This window comes from Coregonus clupeaformis, chromosome 5, assembly GCF_020615455.1.
Source record: "Coregonus clupeaformis isolate EN_2021a chromosome 5, ASM2061545v1, whole genome shotgun sequence".
Classification (NCBI taxonomy): domain Eukaryota; kingdom Metazoa; phylum Chordata; class Actinopteri; order Salmoniformes; family Salmonidae; genus Coregonus; species Coregonus clupeaformis.
The window spans coordinates 35,996,489-36,017,665 of NC_059196.1; the positions used below are offsets into that span (position 1 = coordinate 35,996,489).

A 21,177-nucleotide genomic window follows, 5' to 3' on the forward strand; every position below is an offset into this window, starting at 1 on the left:
CGCATTATTTCATGTATAGTTGAACATAACCATTGTAAAAGTCTCAACACTTTCACATCTTTCAGTTAATTTAAATTAGTGTTTTCATACTTTTATTGCCCAAAATGAGCTTTTTTTTAATTATTCCTCTGTGATATCAGTGTGCCAATGTTGTCCGTGTAAACAACCAATGTCTCGTATGTGTCTTCAATGGTTTTGCAGTGTTCCACCCCAGAGGCTGTGTATGATCTGTGGCGATGAGGCTTCAGGGTGTCACTATGGGGTCGTCACGTGTGGAAGCTGCAAAGTCTTCTTTAAAAGAGCGGTTGAAGGTGAGCAACACCATCTGAGAGGATTGTAACAGTTTGTAATATGGTATGGAGATTCGACGGGACTGCTGCTGCATTGACCCACTGTTGGTTGAATACTGCCAAATTATGATGAGAAAAGGCAAATGATGATGTTTCAGGAAGAAAATTAAAAAGGCGTGGTAAAAATGATAAATATTGAGGGTTGTTGTGGCCTTTCGAACCCTAATCCCCAGACATTGAAAGCAGACACTAAAGAATGTTACACTTTTTACTAAGTACCATTGTTATGTCTTTTTAAATGACTGGCACAGAATTAAAGCACAGCACAGACAGTATCACACAGTATCACATTGACCAGTGTTCACAATGTTCCGTTTTTCTGACTTGTTTTTGGTCTCGTTATCTTGGAGATTTATTAGAGCCACTCAGTCTAACCATGGTCATGTCACTACCAGTCTGACCATGCATGGTCATGTCTCTACCAGTCTGACCATGGTCATGTCTCTACCAGTCTGACCATGGTCATGTCTCTACCAGTCTGACCATGGTCATGTCACTCAGTCTGACCATGGTCATGTCTCTACCAGTCTGACCATGGTCATGTCTCTACCAGTCTGACCATGGTCATGTCTCTACCAGTCTGACCATGGTCATGTCACTCAGTCTGACCATGGTCATGTCTCTACCAGTCTGACCATGGTCATGTCTCTACCAGTCTGACCATGGTTATGTCACTACCAGTCTGACCATGGTTATGTCACTACCAGTCTGACCATGGTCATGTCTCTACCAGTCTGACCATGGTCATGTCACTACCAGTCTGACCATGGTCATGTCACTACCAGTCTGACCATGGTCATGTCTCTACCAGTCTGACCATGGTCATGTCTCTACCAGTCTGACCATGGTCATGTCACTACCAGTCTGACCATGGTCATGTCACTACCAGTCTGACCATGGTTATGTCTCTACCAGTCTGACCATGCATGGTCATGTCACTACCAGTCTGACCATGGTCATGTCTCTACCAGTCTGACCATGGTCATGTCACTACCAGTCTGACCATGGTTATGTCTCTACCAGTCTGACCATGGTCATGTCACTCAGTCTGACCATGGTCATGTCTCTACCAGTCTGACCATGGTCATGTCACTACCAGTCTGACCATGGTCATGTCTCTACCAGTCTGACCATGGTCATGTCACTACCAGTCTGACCATGGTCATGTCTCTACCAGTCTGACCATGGTCATGTCACTCAGTCTGACCATGGTCATGTCACTACCAGTCTGACCATGGTCATGTCACTACCAGTCTGACCATGGTCATGTCACTACCAGTCTGACCATGGTTATGTCTCTACCAGTCTGACCATGGTTATGTCACTACCAGTCTGACCATGGTCATGTCACTACCAGTCTGACCATGGTCATGTCACTCAGTCTGACCATGGTTATGTCTCTACCAGTCTGACCATGGTCATGTCACTCAGTCTGACCATGGTCATGTCACTACCAGTCTGATCATGGTCATGTCTCTACCAGTCTGACCATGGTCATGTCACTACCAGTCTGATCATGGTCATGTCACTACCAGTCTGACCATGGTCATGTCTCTACCAGTCTGACCATGGTCATGTCTCTACCAGTCTGACCATGGTTATGTCACTACCAGTCTGACCATGGTCATGTCACTACCAGTCTGACCATGGTCATGTCACTCAGTCTGATCATGGTCATGTCTCTACCAGTCTGACCATGGTCATGTCTCTACCAGTCTGACCATGGTCATGTCACTCAGTCTGACCATGGTCATGTCTCTACCAGTCTGATCATGGTCATGTCTCTACCAGTCTGACCATGGTCATGTCACTCAGTCTGACCATGGTCATGTCTCTACCAGTCTGACCATGGTCATGTCACTACCAGTCTGACCATGGTCATGTCACTCAGTCTGACCATGGTCATGTCTCTACCAGTCTGACCATGGTCATGTCACTACCAGTCTGACCATGGTCATGTCTCTACCAGTCTGACCATGGTCATGTCTCTACCAGTCTGACCATGGTCATGTCACTACCAGTCTGACCATGGTCATGTCTCTACCAGTCTGACCATGGTCATGTCTCTACCAGTCTGACCATGGTTATGTCACTACCAGTCTAACCATGGTCATGTCACTACCAGTCTGACCATGGTCATGTCACTACCAGTCTGACCATGGTCATGTCACTACCAGTCTGACCATGGTCATGTCTCTACCAGTCTGACCATGGTTATGTCTCTACCAGTCTGACCATGGTCATGTCTCTACCAGTCTGACCATGGTCATGTCTCTACCAGTCTGACCATGGTCATGTCACTACCAGTCTGACCATGGTCATGTCTCTACCAGTCTGACCATGGTTATGTCACTACCAGTCTGACCATGGTCATGTCACTACCAGTCTGACCATGGTCATGTCACTACCAGTCTGACCATGGTCATGTTTCTACCAGTCTGACCATGGTTATGTCACTACCAGTCTGACCATGGTTATGTCACTACCAGTCTAACCATGGTCATGTCACTACCAGTCTGACCATGGTCATGTCTCTACCAGTCTGACCATGGTTATGTCACTACCAGTCTGACCATGGTTATGTCACTACCAGTCTGACCATGGTTATGTCACTACCAGTCTGACCATGGTCATGTCACTACCAGTCTGACCATGGTCATGTCTCTACCAGTCTGACCATGGTCATGTCACTACCAGTCTGACCATGGTCATGTCACTACCAGTCTGACCATGGTCATGTCACTACCAGTCTGACCATGGTCATGTCACTACCAGTCTGACCATGGTCATGTCACTACCAGTCTGACCATGGTTATGTCACTACCAGTCTGACCATGGTCATGTCTCTCAGTCTGACCATGGTCATGTCTCTACCAGTCTGACCATGGTCATGTCTCTACCAGTCTGACCATGGTTATGTCTCTCAGTCTGACCATGGTCTTGTCACTCAGTCTGACCATGGTCATGTCACTACCAGTCTGATCATGGTCATGTCTCTACCAGTCTGACCATGGTCATGTCACTACCAGTCTGACCACGGTCATGTCACTACCAGTCTGATCATGGTCATGTCTCTACCAGTCTGACCATGGTCATGTCTCTACCAGTCTGACCATGGTCATGTCACTACCAGTCTGACCATGGTCATGTCTCTACCAGTCTGACCATGGTCATGTCACTACCAGTCTGACCATGGTCATGTCACTACCAGTCTGACCATGGTTATGTCTCTACCAGTCTGACCATGGTCATGTCACTACCAGTCTGACCATGGTCATGTCACTACCAGTCTGACCATGGTCATGTCACTACCAGTCTGACCATGGTCATGTCACTACCAGTCTGACCATGGTCATGTCACTACCAGTCTGATCATGGTCATGTCTCTCAGTCTGACCATGGTCATGTCTCTACCAGTCTGACCATGGTCATGTCACTACCAGTCTGACCATGGTTATGTCTCTACCAGTCTGACCATGGTCATGTCTCTCAGTCTGACCATGGTCATGTCTCTACCAGTCTGACCATGGTCATGTCTCTACCAGTCTGACCATGGTCATGTCACTACCAGTCTGACCATGGTTATGTCTCTACCAGTCTGACCATGGTCATGTCACTACCAGTCTGACCATGGTCATGTCACTACCAGTCTGACCATGGTCATGTCACTACCAGTCTGACCATGGTCATGTCACTACCAGTCTGACCATGGTCATGTCACTCAGTCTGACCATGGTCATGTCTCTACCAGTCTGACCATGGTCATGTCTCTACCAGTCTGACCATGGTCATGTCTCTACCAGTCTGACCATGGTCATGTCTCTACCAGTCTGACCATGGTCATGTCTCTACCAGTCTGACCATGGTCATGTCACTACCAGTCTGATCATGGTCATGTCACTACCAGTCTGACCATTGTCATGTCACTACCAGTCTGACCATGGTTATGTCACTACCAGTCTGACCATGGTCATGTCACTACCAGTCTGACCATGGTCATGTCTCTACCAGTCTGACCATGGTCATGTCACTACCAGTCTGACCATGGTCATGTCTCTACCAGTCTGACCATGGTCATGTCACTACCAGTCTGACCATGGTTATGTCACTACCAGTCTGACCATGGTCATGTCATTACCAGTCTGACCATGGTCATGTCACTCAGTCTGACCATGGTCTTCTCTCTACCAGTCTGACCATGGTCATGTCACTACCAGTCTGATCATGGTCATGTCACTCAGTCTGACCATGGTCATGTCTCTACCAGTCTGACCATGGTCATGTCTCTACCAGTCTGACCATGGTCATGTCACTACCAGTCTGACCATGGTTATGTCACTACCAGTCTGACCATGGTCATGTCTCTACCAGTCTGATCATGGTCATGTCACTCAGTCTGACCATGGTCATGTCACTACCAGTCTGACCATGGTCATGTCTCTACCAGTCTGACCATGGTCATGTCACTACCAGTCTGATCATAGTCATGTCACTCAGTCTGACCATGGTCATGTCTCTACCAGTCTGACCATGGTCATGTCACTACCAGTCTGATCATAGTCATGTCACTCAGTCTGACCATGGTCATGTCACTACCAGTCTGATCATAGTCATGTCACTCAGTCTGACCATGGTCATGTCACTACCAGTCTGACCATGGTCATGTCACTACCAGTCTGACCATGGTCATGTCTCTACCAGTCTAACCATGGTCATGTCTCTACCAGTCTGACCATGGTCATGTCACTACCAGTCTGACCATGGTTATGTCACTACCAGTCTGACCATGGTCATGTCTCTACCAGTCTGATCATGGTCATGTCACTCAGTCTGACCATGGTCATGTCACTACCAGTCTGACCATGGTCATGTCTCTACCAGTCTGACCATGGTCATGTCACTACCAGTCTGATCATAGTCATGTCACTCAGTCTGACCATGGTCATGTCTCTACCAGTCTGACCATGGTCATGTCTCTACCAGTCTGACCATGGTCATGTCACTACCAGTCTGACCATGGTCATGTCTCTACCAGTCTGATCATGGTCATGTCACTCAGTCTGACCATGGTCATGTCACTACCAGTCTGACCATGGTCATGTCTCTACCAGTCTGACCATGGTCATGTCTCTACCAGTCTGACCATGGTCATGTCACTACCAGTCTGACCATGGTCATGTCTCTACCAGTCTGACCATGGTCATGTCTCTACCAGTCTGACCATGGTCATGTTTCTACCAGTCTGACCATGGTCATGTCACTACCAGTCTGACCATGGTCATGTCTCTACCAGTCTGATCATGGTCATGTCACTCAGTCTGACCATGGTCATGTCACTACCAGTCTGACCATGGTCATGTCTCTACCAGTCTGACCATGGTCATGTCACTACCAGTCTAACCATGGTCATTTCACTACCAGTCTGACCATGGTCATGTCACTACCAGTCTAACCATGGTCATTTCACTACCAGTCTGACCATGGTCATGTCTCTACCAGTCTGATCATGGTCATGTCACTCAGTCTGACCATGGTCATGTCACTACCAGTCTGACCATGGTCATGTCTCTACCAGTCTGACCATGGTCATGTCTCTACCAGTCTGACCGTGGTCATGTCACTACCAGTCTGACCATGGTCATGTCACTACCAGTCTGACCATGGTCATGTCTCTACCAGTCTGACCATGGTCATGTCTCTACCAGTCTGACCATGGTTATGTCACTACCAGTCTAACCATGGTCATGTCACTACCAGTCTGACCATGGTCATGTCTCTACCAGTCTGACCATGGTCATGTCACTCAGTCTGACCATGGTCATGTCTCTACCAGTCTGACCATGGTCATGTCACTACCAGTCTAACCATGGTCATTTCACTACCAGTCTGACCATGGTCATGTCACTACCAATCTAACCATGGTCATTTCACTACCAGTCTGACCATGGTTATGTCACTACCAGTCTAACCATGGTCATGTCACTACCAGTCTGACCATGGTCATGTCACTACCAGTCTGACCATGGTCATGTCACTACCACTCTGACCATGGTCATGTCACTACCAGTCTGACCATGGTCATGTCACTACCAGTCTGACCATGGTCATGTCACTCAGTCTGACCATGGTCATGTCTCTACCAGTCTGACCATGGTCATGTCTCTACCAGTCTGACCATGGTCATGTCTCTACCAGTCTGACCATGGTCATGTCACTACCAGTCTAACCATGGTCATGTCACTACCAGTCTGACCATGGTCATGTCACTCAGTCTGACCATGGTCATGTCTCTACCAGTCTGACCATGGTTATGTCTCTACCAGTCTGACCATGGTTATGTCTCTCAGTCTGACCATGGTCATGTCACTACCAGTCTGACCATGGTCATGTCACTACCAGTCTGACCATGGTCATGTCTCTACCAGTCTGACCATGGTCATGTCACTACCAGTCTGACCATGGTTATGTCTCTACCAGTCTGACCATGGTCATGTCTCTACCAGTCTGACCATGGTCATGTCTCTACCAGTCTGACCATGGTCATGTCACTACCAGTCTGACCATGGTTATGTCACTACCAGTCTGACCATGGTCATGTCACTACCAGTCTGACCATGGTTATGTCACTACCAGTCTGACCATGGTCATGTCACTACCAGTCTGACCATGGTTATGTCACTACCAGTCTGACCATGGTCATGTCACTACCAGTCTGACCATGGTCATGTCTCTACCAGTCTGACCATGGTCATGTCACTACCAGTCTGACCATGGTCATGTCACTACCAGTCTGACCATGGTCATGTCTCTACCAGTCTGACCACGGTCATGTCTCTACCAGTCTGACCATGGTCATGTCACTACCAGTCTGACCATGGTCATGTCACTACCAGTCTGACCATGGTCATGTCACTACCAGTCTGAACATGGTCATGTCACTACCAGTCTGACCATGGTCTTGTCACTCAGTCTGACCATGGTCATGTCTCTACCAGTCTGACCATGGTCATGTCACTACCAGTCTAACCATGGTCATGTCACTACCAGTCTGACCATGGTCATGTCACTACCAGTCTGACCATGGTAATGTCACTACCAGTCTGACCATGGTCATGTCACTACCAGTCTGATCATGGTCATGTCTCTCAGTCTGACCATGGTCATGTCTCTACCAGTCTGACCATGGTCATGTCACTACCAGTCTGACCATGGTCATGTCACTACCAGTCTGACCATGGTCATGTCACTACCAGTCTGACCATGGTCATGTCACTACCAGTCTGACCATGGTCATGTCACTACCAGTCTGACCATGGTCATGTCACTACCAGTCTGACCATGGTCATGTCACTACCAGTCTGACCATGGTCATGTCACTACCAGTCTGACCATGGTCATGTCACTACCAGTCTGACCATGGTTATGTCTCTACCAGTCTGACCATGGTCATGTCACTACCAGTCTGACCATGGTCATGTCACTACCAGTCTGACCATGGTTATGTCACTACCAGTCTGACCATGGTCATGTCACTACCAGTCTGACCATGGTCATGTCTCTACCAGTCTGACCATGGTCATGTCACTCAGTCTGACCATGGTCATGTCTCTACCAGTCTGACCATGGTCATGTCACTACCAGTCTGACCATTGTCATGTCACTCAGTCTGACCATGGTCATGTCACTACCAGTCTGACCATGGTCATGTCATTACCAGTCTGACCATGGTCATGTCACTCAGTCTGACCATGGTCTTGTCTCTACCAGTCTGACCATGGTCATGTCACTACCAGTCTGATCATGGTCATGTCACTCAGTCTGACCATGGTCATGTCTCTACCAGTCTGACCATGGTCATGTCTCTCAGTCTGACCATGGTCATGTCTCTACCAGTCTGACCATGGTCATGTCACTACCAGTCTGACCATGGTTATGTCACTACCAGTCTGATCATGGTCATGTCTCTACCAGTCTGACCATGGTCATGTCACTACCAGTCTAACCATGGTCATGTCTCTCAGTCTGACCATGGTCATGTCTCTACCAGTCTGACCATGGTCATGTCACTACCAGTCTGACCATGGTCATGTCACTACCAGTCTGACCATGGTCATGTCTCTACCAGTCTGACCATGGTCATGTCACTACCAGTCTGACCATGGTCATGTCTCTACCAGTCTGACCATGGTCATGTCACTACCAGTCTGACCATGGTCATGTCACTACCAGTCTGACCATGGTCATGTCTCTACCAGTCTGACCATGGTCATGTCACTCAGTCTGACCATGGTCATGTCACTACCAGTCTGACCATGGTTATGTCACTACCAGTCTGACCATGGTCATGTCTCTACCAGTCTGACCATGGTCATGTCACTCAGTCTGACCATGGTCATGTCTCTACCAGTCTGACCATGGTCATGTCACTACCAGTCTGACCATGGTTATGTCTCTACCAGTCTGACCATGGTCATGTCACTACCAGTCTGACCATGGTTATGTCTCTACCAGTCTGACCATGGTCATGTCACTACCAGTCTGACCATGGTCATGTCACTACCAGTCTGACCATGGTTATGTCTCTACCAGTCTGACCATGGTCATGTCACTACCAGTCTGACCACGGTCATGTCTCTACCAGTCTGACCATGGTCATGTCACTACCAGTCTGACCATGGTCATGTCTCTACCAGTCTGATCATGGTCATGTCTCTCAGTCTGACCATGGTTATGTCACTACCAGTCTGACCATGGTCATGTCACTCAGTCTGACCATGGTCATGTCACTACCAGTCTGATCATAGTCATGTCACTCAGTCTGACCATGGTTATGTCACTACCAGTCTGACCATGGTCATGTCACTACCAGTCTGACCATGGTCATGTCACTACCAGTCTGACCATGGTCATGTCTCTACCAGTCTGACCATGGTCATGTCTCTACCAGTCTGACCATGGTCATGTCTCTACCAGTCTGACCATGGTTATGTCACTCAGTCTGACCATGGTCATGTCACTACCAGTCTGACCATGGTCATGTCATTACCAGTCTGACCATGGTTATGTCACTACCAGTCTGACCATGGTCATGTCATTACCAGTCTGACCATGGTCATGTCTCTACCAGTCTGACCATGGTTATGTCACTACCAGTCTGACCATGGTTATGTCTCTACCAGTCTGACCATGGTCATGTCACTACCAGTCTGACCATGGTCATGTCTCTACCAGTCTGACCATGGTCATGTCACTACCAGTCTGACCATGGTCATGTCACTACCAGTCTGACCATGGTCATGTCTCTACCAGTCTGACCATGGTCATGTCACTACCAGTCTGACCATGGTTATGTCACTCAGTCTGACCATGGTCATGTCACTACCAGTCTGACCATTGTCATGTCACTCAGTCTGACCATGGTCATGTCTCTACCAGTCTGACCATGGTCATGTCACTACCAGTCTGACCATGGTTATGTCACTACCAGTCTGACCATTGTCATGTCACTCAGTCTGACCATGGTCATGTCACTACCAGTCTGACCATGGTTATGTCACTACCAGTCTGACCAAGGTCATGTCTCTACCAGTCTGACCATGGTCATGTCACTACCAGTCTGACCATGGTCATGTCACTACCAGTCTGACCATGGTTATGTCACTACCAGTCTGACCATGGTTATGTCACTACCAGTCTGACCATTGTCATGTCACTCAGTCTGACCATGGTCATGTCACTACCAGTCTGACCATGGTTATGTCACTACCAGTCTGATCATGGTCATGTCTCTACCAGTCTGACCATGGTCATGTCACTACCAGTCTGACCATGGTCATGTCTCTACCAGTCTGACCATGGTCATGTCTCTACCAGTCTGACCATGGTCATGTCACTACCAGTCTGACCATGGTTATGTCACTACCAGTCTGACCATTGTCATGTCACTCAGTCTGACCATGGTCATGTCTCTACCAGTCTGACCATGGTCATGTCACTACCAGTCTGACCATGGTTATGTCACTACCAGTCTGACCATTGTCATGTCTCTACCAGTCTGACCATGGTCATGTCACTACCAGTCTGACCATGGTTATGTCACTACCAGTCTGACCATGGTTATGTCACTACCAGTCTGACCATGGTCATGTCACTACCAGTCTGACCATGGTCATGTCTCTACCAGTCTGACCATGGTCATGTCACTACCAGTCTGACCATGGTCATGTCTCTACCAGTCTGACCATGGTCATGTCACTACCAGTCTGACCATGGTCATGTCTCTACCAGTCTGACCATGGTCATGTCTCTACCAGTCTGACCATGGTCATGTCACTACCAGTCTGACCATGGTTATGTCACTACCAGTCTGACCATGGTCATGTCACTACCAGTCTGACCATGGTCATGTCTCTACCAGTCTGACCATGGTCATGTCACTACCAGTCTGACCATGGTCATGTCTCTACCAGTCTGACCATGGTCATGTCACTACCAGTCTGATCATGGTCATGTCTCTACCAGTCTGACCATGGTTATGTCACTACCAGTCTGACCATGGTTACGTCACTACCAGTCTGACCATGGTTATGTCACTACCAGTCTGACCATGGTTATGTCACTACCAGTCTGACCATGGTCATGTCATTACCAGTCTGACCATGGTCATGTCACTCAGTCTGACCATGGTCTTGTCTCTACCAGTCTGACCATGGTCATGTCTCTACCAGTCTGACCATGGTCATGTCTCTACCAGTCTGACCATGGTCATGTCACTACCAGTCTGACCATGGTCATGTCTCTACCAGTCTGACCATGGTCATGTCTCTACCAGTCTGACCATGGTCATGTCACTCAGTCTGACCATGGTCATGTCTCTACCAGTCTGACCATGGTCATGTCTCTACCAGTCTGACCATGGTCATGTCTCTACCAGTCTGATCATGGTCATGTCTCTACCAGTCTGACCATGGTCATGTCACTACCAGTCTGACCATGGTCATGTCTCTACCAGTCTGACCATGGTCATGTCACTACCAGTCTGACCATGGTCATGTCTCTACCAGTCTGATCATAGTCATGTCACTCAGTCTGACCATGGTCATGTCTCTACCAGTCTGACCATGGTCATGTCTCTACCAGTCTGATCATAGTCATGTCACTCAGTCTGACCATGGTCATGTCTCTACCAGTCTGACCATGGTCTTGTCACTACCAGTCTGATCATAGTCATGTCACTCAGTCTGACCATGGTCATGTCTCTACCAGTCTGACCATGGTCATGTCTCTACCAGTCTGATCATAGTCATGTCACTCAGTCTGACCATGGTCATGTCTCTACCAGTCTGACCATGGTCATGTCACTACCAGTCTGACCATGGTCATGTCTCTACCAGTCTGATCATAGTCATGTCACTCAGTCTGATCATGGTTATGTCACTACCAGTCTGACCATGGTCATGTCACTACCAGTCTGACCATGGTCATGTCTCTACCAGTCTGACCATGGTCATGTCACTACCAGTCTGACCATGGTCATGTCACTCAGTCTGACCATGGTCATGTCACTACCAGTCTAACCATGGTCATGTCACTACCAGTCTGACCATGGTCATGTCACTACCAGTCTGACCATGGTCATGTCACTCAGTCTGACCATGGTCATGTCACTACCAGTCTGACCATGGTCATGTCACTACCAGTCTGACCATGGTCATGTCACTCAGTCTGACCATGGTCATGTCACTACCAGTCTGACCATGGTCATGTCACTACCAGTCTGACCATGGTCATGTCACTACCAGTCTGACCATGGTCATGTCTCTACCAGTCTGACCATGGTCATGTCACTACCAGTCTGACCATGGTCATGTCACTCAGTCTGACCATGGTCATGTCACTACCAGTCTAACCATGGTCATGTCACTACCAGTCTGACCATGGTCATGTCACTACCAGTCTGACCATGGTCATGTCACTACCAGTCTAACCATGGTCATGTCACTACCAGTCTGACCATGGTCATGTCACTACCAGTCTGACCATGGTCATGTCACTCAGTCTGACCATGGTCATGTCACTACCAGTCTGACCATGGTCATGTCACTACCAGTCTGACCATGGTCATGTCACTCAGTCTGACCATGGTCATGTCACTACCAGTCTGATCATAGTCATGTCACTCAGTCTGACCATGGTTATGTCACTACCAGTCTGACCATGGTCATGTCACTACCAGTCTGACCATGGTCATGTCACTACCAGTCTGATCATAGTCATGTCACTCAGTCTGACCATGGTTATGTCACTACCAGTCTGACCATGGTCATGTCACTACCAGTCTGACCATGGTCATGTCTCTACCAGTCTGACCATGGTCATGTCACTACCAGTCTGACCATGGTCATGTCTCTACCAGTCTGACCATGGTCATGTCACTACCAGTCTAACCATGGTCATGTCTCTACCAGTCTGACCATGGTCATGTCACTCAGTCTGATCATGGTTATGTCACTACCAGTCTGACCACGGTCATGTCTCTACCAGTCTGACCATGGTCATGTCTCTACCAGTCTGACCATGGTCATGTCACTACCAGTCTAACCATGGTCATGTCACTACCAGTCTGACCATGGTCATGTCACTACCAGTCTGACCATGGTCATGTCACTCAGTCTGACCATGGTCATGTCACTACCAGTCTGACCATGGTCATGTCACTACCAGTCTGACCATGGTCATGTCACTCAGTCTGACCATGGTCATGTCACTACCAGTCTGATCATAGTCATGTCACTCAGTCTGACCATGGTTATGTCACTACCAGTCTGACCATGGTCATGTCACTACCAGTCTGACCATGGTCATGTCTCTACCAGTCTGACCATGGTCATGTCACTACCAGTCTGACCATGGTCATGTCTCTACCAGTCTGACCATGGTCATGTCACTACCAGTCTGACCATGGTTATGTCACTACCAGTCTGACCATGGTCATGTCACTACCAGTCTGACCATGGTCATGTCTCTACCAGTCTGACCATGTTCATGTCACTACCAGTCTGACCATGGTCATGTCTCTACCAGTCTGATCATGGTCATGTCACTACCAGTCTGACCATGGTCATGTCACTACCAGTCTGACCATGGTTATGTCACTACCAGTCTGACCATGGTTATGTCACTACCAGTCTGACCATGGTTATGTCACTACCAGTCTGACCATGGTCATGTCACTACCAGTCTGACCATGGTCATGTCTCTACCAGTCTGACCATGGTCATGTCTCTACCAGTCTGACCATGGTCATGTCTCTACCAGTCTGACCATGGTTATGTCACTACCAGTCTGACCATGGTCATGTCTCTACCAGTCTGACCATGGTCATGTCACTACCAGTCTGACCATGGTCATGTCTCTACCAGTCTGACCATGGTCATGTCTCTACCAGTCTGACCATGGTCATGTCTCTACCAGTCTGACCATGGTTATGTCACTACCAGTCTGACCATGGTCATGTCTCTACCAGTCTGACCATGGTCATGTCTCTACCAGTCTGACCATGGTCATGTCACTACCAGTCTGAAACCCTCTGTTTATTTGTCGTAGAGAACCCATCTCCATTAGACAATATTACAGACAGTCTTAGAATCTTTATTTTCACCTCTCTCTGAGATTATTGTCTTTGAAAAGTAATTATAAGAACACACTCTAAACCACATTGACTGCATTATGTTCTTCTATTCAACAGGACATCATAACTATCTCTGCGCCGGTCGAAATGACTGCATCGTGGATAAGATACGGAGAAAGAATTGCCCTGCGTGTCGCCTGAGGAAGTGCTACCAAGCTGGGATGATGCTAGGAGGTACCTTTATGTGGTCCTGTCTCTCTCTCTGTCCTTTTCTTCTTAATGAATGCCCTCCTACGAAATCATATAGAGAACATCACATTAAAGGGGTTACGAATTAACACTCTCTCATCCTAAGCAGGAGTCACACACTATGAAATCATAATTTCCAGTCAAGGAGAATGTTCAAATGTCCTTTCAGATCACACACAGAGACCAAACGCTTCATGGAAAAGAACAAAACCATCAAACCCTGTCAGTACTATCTTAAATGTTGTTTCCCTTAGGATGTTACCTTTTGGATGTTTAATGAACTACACATGTAGGATCTTAATTTGATCACCCTGTCGCAGGAGAACTTTCCTGCAATGCAGGACTTTTTAAAGTTGTCACGAATTCAGCCGAGGCTGCCCCTCCTCCTTGCTCAGGAGACGCATTGTGAGCAGGTCACTTTTTCCATCATTGAGTTTCCCTGTGGTGTTAGGTATTCCATGGCTAGCACTCCACAACCCCACTTTCTCATGGCCGCAGAGGGTTCTCACGGGGTGGTCGCGAGAGTGTCAGGGTAGGTGTATGGGTGTTTCCGTTGGTGCATCCACGGTGGAAAGTCAAGACGGTGCCTCCACTGTGCACATTCCCCCAGAATTCCATTATCTGGCACAGGTTTTCTCCAAAAATAAAGCAACTAAATTGCCACCTCATCGGGCGGGGGATTGCGCAATAAACCTCCGGGTAGACGCTATGCCTCCCTGGAGTCATGTGTATCCCCTGTCGCAGGCGGAGACGGAAGCGATGGAGACATACGTCACCGAGTCCCTGCGCCAGGGGTACATACGTCCCTCCACTTCACCCGCCTCCTCTAGTTTATTTTTTGTGAAGAAGAAAGATGGCGGTCTGCGCCCGTGCATTGATTATCGACCACTGAACAAGGAGACGATTAGATTTAGTTATCCTCTCCCCCTCATTCCGTCAGTGGTTGAGTCATTGCATGGAGCGCGCTTCTTCACTAAATTAGATCTCCGGAGTGCGTACAACCTGGTGCGTATCTGAGAGGGAGATGAGTGGAAGACAGCATTCAGCACAACCACGGGGCATTATGAATACCTGGTGATGCCGTACGGTTTGATGAATGCTCCCTCAGTCTTCCAGTCCTTTGTGAACGAGGTGTTTCTGGACATGCTTGGTCGCGGTGTAGTGGTCTACATCGATGACATCCTGGTGTATTCCGCTACGCGCGCCGAGCATGTGTCCCTGGTTCGCAAAGTACTGGCCCGACTGTTGGAACATGACCTTTATGCCAAGGCAGAGAAGTGTATGTTTTTCCAACAGTCCGTCTCCTTCCTCGGATACCGCATTACCACCTCATGGAGATGGAGGGCGACCGCATTTCATACGTGCGTAATTGGCCGACTCCAACCACGGTAAAGGAGGTGCAGTGCTTTATTGGCTTTGCCAACTACTATCAGAGGTTTATCCGGGGCTTTGGCAAGGTCGCAGCTCCCATCACATCTCTGTTGAAGGGTAGGCCATCCAGGCTCCTCTGGTCTGCTGAGGCTGACAGGAACTTCAGTAACCTGAGGGTTCTGTTCACCTCAGCCCCGGTACTGGCCCACCCCGATCCATCACTACCGTTCGTAGTGGAGGTGGATGCGTCCGAGGTGGGGATGGGAGCAGTCCTGTATCAACGCTCGGGCACGCCACCCAAGCTCCACCCCTGTGCCTTCTTCTCCAAGAAGCTCAGCCCAGCGGAGCAGAACTACGACGTTGGTGATCGGGAGCTGTTGGCTGTTGTCCGAGCTCTGACAGTGTGGAGACATTGGCTCGAGGGGGCGAAACACCCTTTCCTCGTCTGGACGGACCACCGTAACCTGGAGTACATCCGGGCAGCGAGGAGGCTGAACCCTCGCCAGGCCAGGTGGGCCCTATTCTTCACCTGGTTTGATTTTACTCTGTCTTACATCCTGGGTACGAAGAACGTGAAGGCAGACGCACTGTCACGGCTGTACGACACAGGAGAGGCCCAGAGACAACACCCCCATACTCCCGGCCTCCTGCATTGTGGCGCCTGTAGTATGGGCGATGGATGCGGATATAGAGCAGGCATTACGCACAGATCCATCTCCACCTCAGTGTCCAGCTGGTCTGCAGTACGCGCCTGCTCTTTTCCGTGGCCGTCTGATCTACTGGGCACACACGTCCCCCTCCTCTGGTCACCCAGGTATCGGTCGTACAATGCGCTGCCTGACCGAGAAGTACTGCTGGCCTACCTTGGCTAAGGACGTGAGGGTGTATGTTTCCTCCTGCTCAGTGTGCGCCCAGAGTAAGGCACCTAGGCACCTCCCAGTGGGTAAGTTAAAACCTTTACCAGTTCCACAACGACCATGGTCTCATCTTAGTATTTATTTCCTTACTGATCTTCCCCTCTCTCAAGGTAACACCACCATCCTGGTCGTTGTGGACCGCTTTTCCAAGGACTGCTGCCTCCTTCCTCTGTCCGATCTCCCCACGGCCCTGCAGACTGCCGAGGCCCTGTTTACACACGTCTTCCGGCACTACGGGGTACCAGAGGACATAGTGTCTGACCGGGGTCCCCAGTTCACGTCAAAAGTCTGGAAGGCGTTCATGGAACGTCTGGGGGTCTCGGTCAGCCTGACCTCTGGGTTCCACCCCGAGTCTAATGGGCAGGTGGAACGGGTAAATCAGGACGTGGGTAGGTTCCTGAGGTCCTATTGCCAGGACCGGCCGGTGGAGTGGTCGGTGTTCCTGCCATGGGCCGAATATGCCCAGAACTCTCTCCGCCACTCCTCTAACCTAACGCCATTTCAGTGTGTTTTGGGTTACCAACCTGTCCTGGCACCGTGGCACCAGAGCCAGACCGAAGCTCCTGCGGTGAATGACTGGTTTCGGTGCTCGGAGGAGAAGTGGAACGCTGCCCGTGTTCACCTCCAACGCGCCGTGCGTCGTCAGAAGGAAAAAAGCTGACCGTCACCGCAGTGAGGCCCCCGTCTTTGTACCTGGGGATCGGGTCTGGCTCTCGACCCGGAATCTGCCCCTCCGACTGCCCTGCCGGAAGCTGAGCCCGCGGTTTGTAGGGCCGTTCAAAGTCCTGAGGAGAATCAACGAGGTCAAATATATAGGTTATTACTCCCCCCTGATTACCCCTCGTTTCATGTGTCTCTGGTCAGGCCGGTGGTGGCTGGTCCGCTCCAGGAGTCTGAGGTGCGGGAGGTCCCTCCACCTCCTTTGGACATCAAGGGGGCGCCGGCGTACTCTGTCCGTTCCATACTAGATTCGAGGCGCCGGGTGGGGGGCCTTCAGTACCTCGTGGAGTGGGAAGGGTACAGTCCGGAGGAACGGTGCTGGGTCCCGGTGAGGGATATCCTCGATCCCTCTCTGTTGAGGGACTTCCATCGTCGCCACCCGACTCGCCCTGCTCCGCGTCCTCCTGGCTGTCCCCGAGGCCGGGGTCGCCGGGGTCGACGCGCTGCTACAGCTGCGCGTCAAGGGAGGGGTACTGTCACGAATTCAGCCGAGGCTGCCCCTCCTCCTTGCTCGGGCAGGTTTCGGCGTTCGTTGTCACCGGCTTACTGGCCACTACCGCTTCATTTATCATCACTCCATTTGTCTTGTCTTGTCAATCACACACACCTGGTAATCATTCCCTCATTAGTCTGTGTATAAGTGTTCCCTCTGCCCACTTGTCCTTTGTGAGTGATTGTTCATTGTGAGAGTGAGTAGCTCAGTTGAGCTACTCTTTCCTTGTATGTAGCCAAGGTGGATTTTTCCCTTGTGCTAGTTTCGTTTTGACGCTTGCTGCGCTTTATTCATGTACACTGAATAAACTCTGGATTTCGGTGTTTTGCCTCCTGCGCCTGACTCCGTCATTCACACCTCGTCACAAAACTTGTAGTGTATTTGAGGTTTAAAAAGGCTTCTGAAGTTTGTAATTTCCACTTTGAAGTTTTCAGGCCTGATTTTCCCTAGGGGAAAATCTATTAACCCCTACAAAAATGTCCATTAATTATAATCCACGTAATAATTCACATTTCCTGTTGCTGCAGGATGATCTTCCTTCTGTAGCAATTTGGCTCAAAATTAAGATCCTACATCTGTATGGGTAAACAGTTGATTAATAAATGAAAGTGCTCTTGCCGTTCTCTGAGCTTTTATTTGAAACATTTTACAGTTGAAGTCGGAAGTTTACATATACCTTAGCCAAATACATTTCAACTCAGTTTTTCACAATTCCTGACATTTAATCCTAGTAAAAATTCCCTGTCTTAGGTCAGTTAGGATCACCACTTTATTTTAAGAATGTGAAATGTTAGAATAATAGTAGAGAGAATGATTTATTTAAGGTTTTATTTCTTTCATCACATTCCCAGTGGGTCAGAAGTTTACATACACTCAATTAGAATTTGGTAGCATTGCCTTTAAATTGTTTTACTTGGGTCAAACGTTTCGGGTAGCCTTCCACAAGCTTCCCACAATAAGTTGGGTTAATTTTGGCCCATTCCTCCTGACAGAGCTGGTGTAACTGAGTCAGGTTTGTAGGCCTCCTTGCTCGCACACGCTTTTTCAGTTCTGCCCACAAATGTTCTATAGGATTGAGGTCAGGGCTTTGTGATGGCCACTCCAATATCTTGACTTTGTTGTCCTTAAGCCATTTTGCCACAACTTTGGAAGTATGCTTGGGGTCATTGTCCATTTGGAAGACTCATTTGCGACCAAGCTTTAACTTCCTGACTGATGTCTTGAGATGTTGCTTCAATATATCCACATCATTTTCCTTCCTCATGATGCCATCTATTTTGTGAAGTGCACCAGTCCCTCCTGCAGCAAAGCACCCCCACAGCATGATGCTGCCACCCCCATGCTTCACGGTTGGGATGGTGTTCTTCGGCTTGCAAGCCTTCCCCTTTTTCCTCCAAACATAACGATGGTCATTATGGCCAAACAGTTCTATTTTTGTTTCATCAGACCAGAGGCCATTTCTCCAAAAAGTATGATTTTTGTCCCCATGTGCAGTTGCAAACCGTAGTCTGGCTTTTATATGGCGGTTTTGGAGCAATGGCTTCTTCCTTGCTGAGCGGCCTTTCAGGTTATGTCGATATAGGACTCGTTTTACTGTGGATATAGATACTTTTGTACCTGTTTCCTCCAGCATCTTCACAAGGTCCTTTGCTGTTGTTCTGGGATTGATTTGCACTTTTCGCACCAAAGTCCGTTCATCTCTAGGACACAGAACGCGTCTCCTTCCTGAGCGGTATGACGGCTGCGTGGTCCCATGGTGTTTATACTTGCATACTATTGTTTGTACAGATGAACGTGGTAACTTCAGGCGTTTGGAAATTTCTCCCAAGGATGAACCAGACTTGTGGAGGTCTACAATCTTTTTTCTGAGGTCTTGGCTGATTTCTTTTGATTTTCCCATGATGTCAAGCAAAGAGGCACTGAGTTTGAAGGTAGGCCTTGAAATACATCCACAGCTACACCTCCAATTGACTCAAATGATGTCAATTAGCCTATCAGAAGCTTCTAAAGCCATGACATCATTTTCTGGAATTTTCCACGCTGTTTAAAGGCACAGTCAACGTTGTGTATGTAAACTTCTGACCCACTGGAATAGAATATCTTATGTCAGCCAACACATCTGATCACATCTTAATGAAGCATTTTCATAGATTTTTTAACTTCATATTCATTATGTTCAACCCCATACCAATGTCTGTTCCTTGTACATCTTTTAACTGACCCTTGTGGTAATTATGGTCACAGGGCGGAAGCTGAAGCGTTTTGGGGCCCTGAAGGCAGGTCTGGCCCCAGCCTTGATGTTCCAGGGACCCTTGTCAGCCCTGGGGGATGGTCAGGCCCCAGCCTTGATGTTCCAGGGGCCCTTGTCAGCCCTGGGGGATGGTCAGGCCCTGGCCTCTCTACCCTGCATGCCTGGCCTCCACGAGCTGCACCTCACCCCTCAGATCATCAGCATTCTGGAGAGCATCGAGCCTGAGGTGGGTCGTAGTTGCTGATTTAGGGGGGGGGGGGATCCTAACCTCCACCTAAGTCTAATTGTAACTTAGTCTCCCATTGACTTCAATGCATGACTAAGTGAACATTTTGCCTTAAGGAAAAGTTAGGATTCATTTTCATCAAAGGTACCTTTTGGTTTGTGTTGTTACGTCCTGCTGCTGACAATGAATTAACATTCAGGGATCAATCATAAATATAAATAAATATGCCATTTAGCAGACGCTTTTATTCAAAGCGACTCACAGTCATGTGCACGTATGGGTGGTCCCGGGGATCGAACCCACTACCCTGGGCGCTACAAGCGCCGTGCTCTACCAGCTGAGCTACAGAGGACCAACAATCATGTATTCGTCTCTCCATCCTACCAGGTGGTGTACTCTGGCTACGACAGCTCCCAGCCTGACATGCCACACCTCCTCCTCAACAGCCTCAACAGACTGTGTGACAGACAGCTGCTGTGGATCGTCCGCTGGTCCAAATCCCTGCCAGGTAATAAGCAGGACGAGTGTTGACCGTGTTATAAATGCGGTATGTGTGCTTTATGAATGTCTTATGATGTCCTGAGAGACAGACTGTGTATCGTCTGGTGATCAAGTAACAGCAGGAGGAATACCAACTGGTTTGATATCCTAACTTGACATCTGCACACGTAATCCATCCACACTTCATATACTGATGTAAATGGGAGGTTTGCGCCCATGTGGATCCAAGTTAGGATTGGGTTGCTTTACTGAAGTCAACCTGTACCACATTACAGACAGCAGTAGTAGCCTGCAGTAGCCTTGGTCAGGTCTGCCAGATAACAGAGTAACTTTATTCAGGGTTGACTTATGGTATAAGTCTATGGGTTCGTCCTGAATGGCACACTCTTCCCTATATAGTGCACTACTTTTGACCAAAGCTCTATGGGCCCTGGTCAAAAGTAGTGCACTAAACAGGGCATCCCATGGG

The 21,177-nt window shown here is 48.7% G+C and overlaps 1 protein-coding gene across 2 annotated transcripts in view; it reads left to right on the top strand.

The window, feature by feature from the left end:
• pgr (progesterone receptor) overlaps positions 1-21,177 on the top strand; it is a 47,876-nt gene that overhangs the window by 972 nt on the left and 25,727 nt on the right. For both annotated transcript variants that reach the window (XR_006001008.2, XM_041876702.2), the window contains exons 2-5: positions 202-311; positions 14,098-14,214; positions 19,975-20,207; positions 20,595-20,715. Coding sequence is in view for 1 of the 2 variants with exons in the window: in XM_041876702.2 (XP_041732636.2) it covers positions 202-311; positions 14,098-14,214; positions 19,975-20,207; positions 20,595-20,715 (581 nt within the window). In the remaining variant the exon portion in view is untranslated. The remainder of the gene's footprint in view (positions 1-201; positions 312-14,097; positions 14,215-19,974; positions 20,208-20,594; positions 20,716-21,177) is intronic.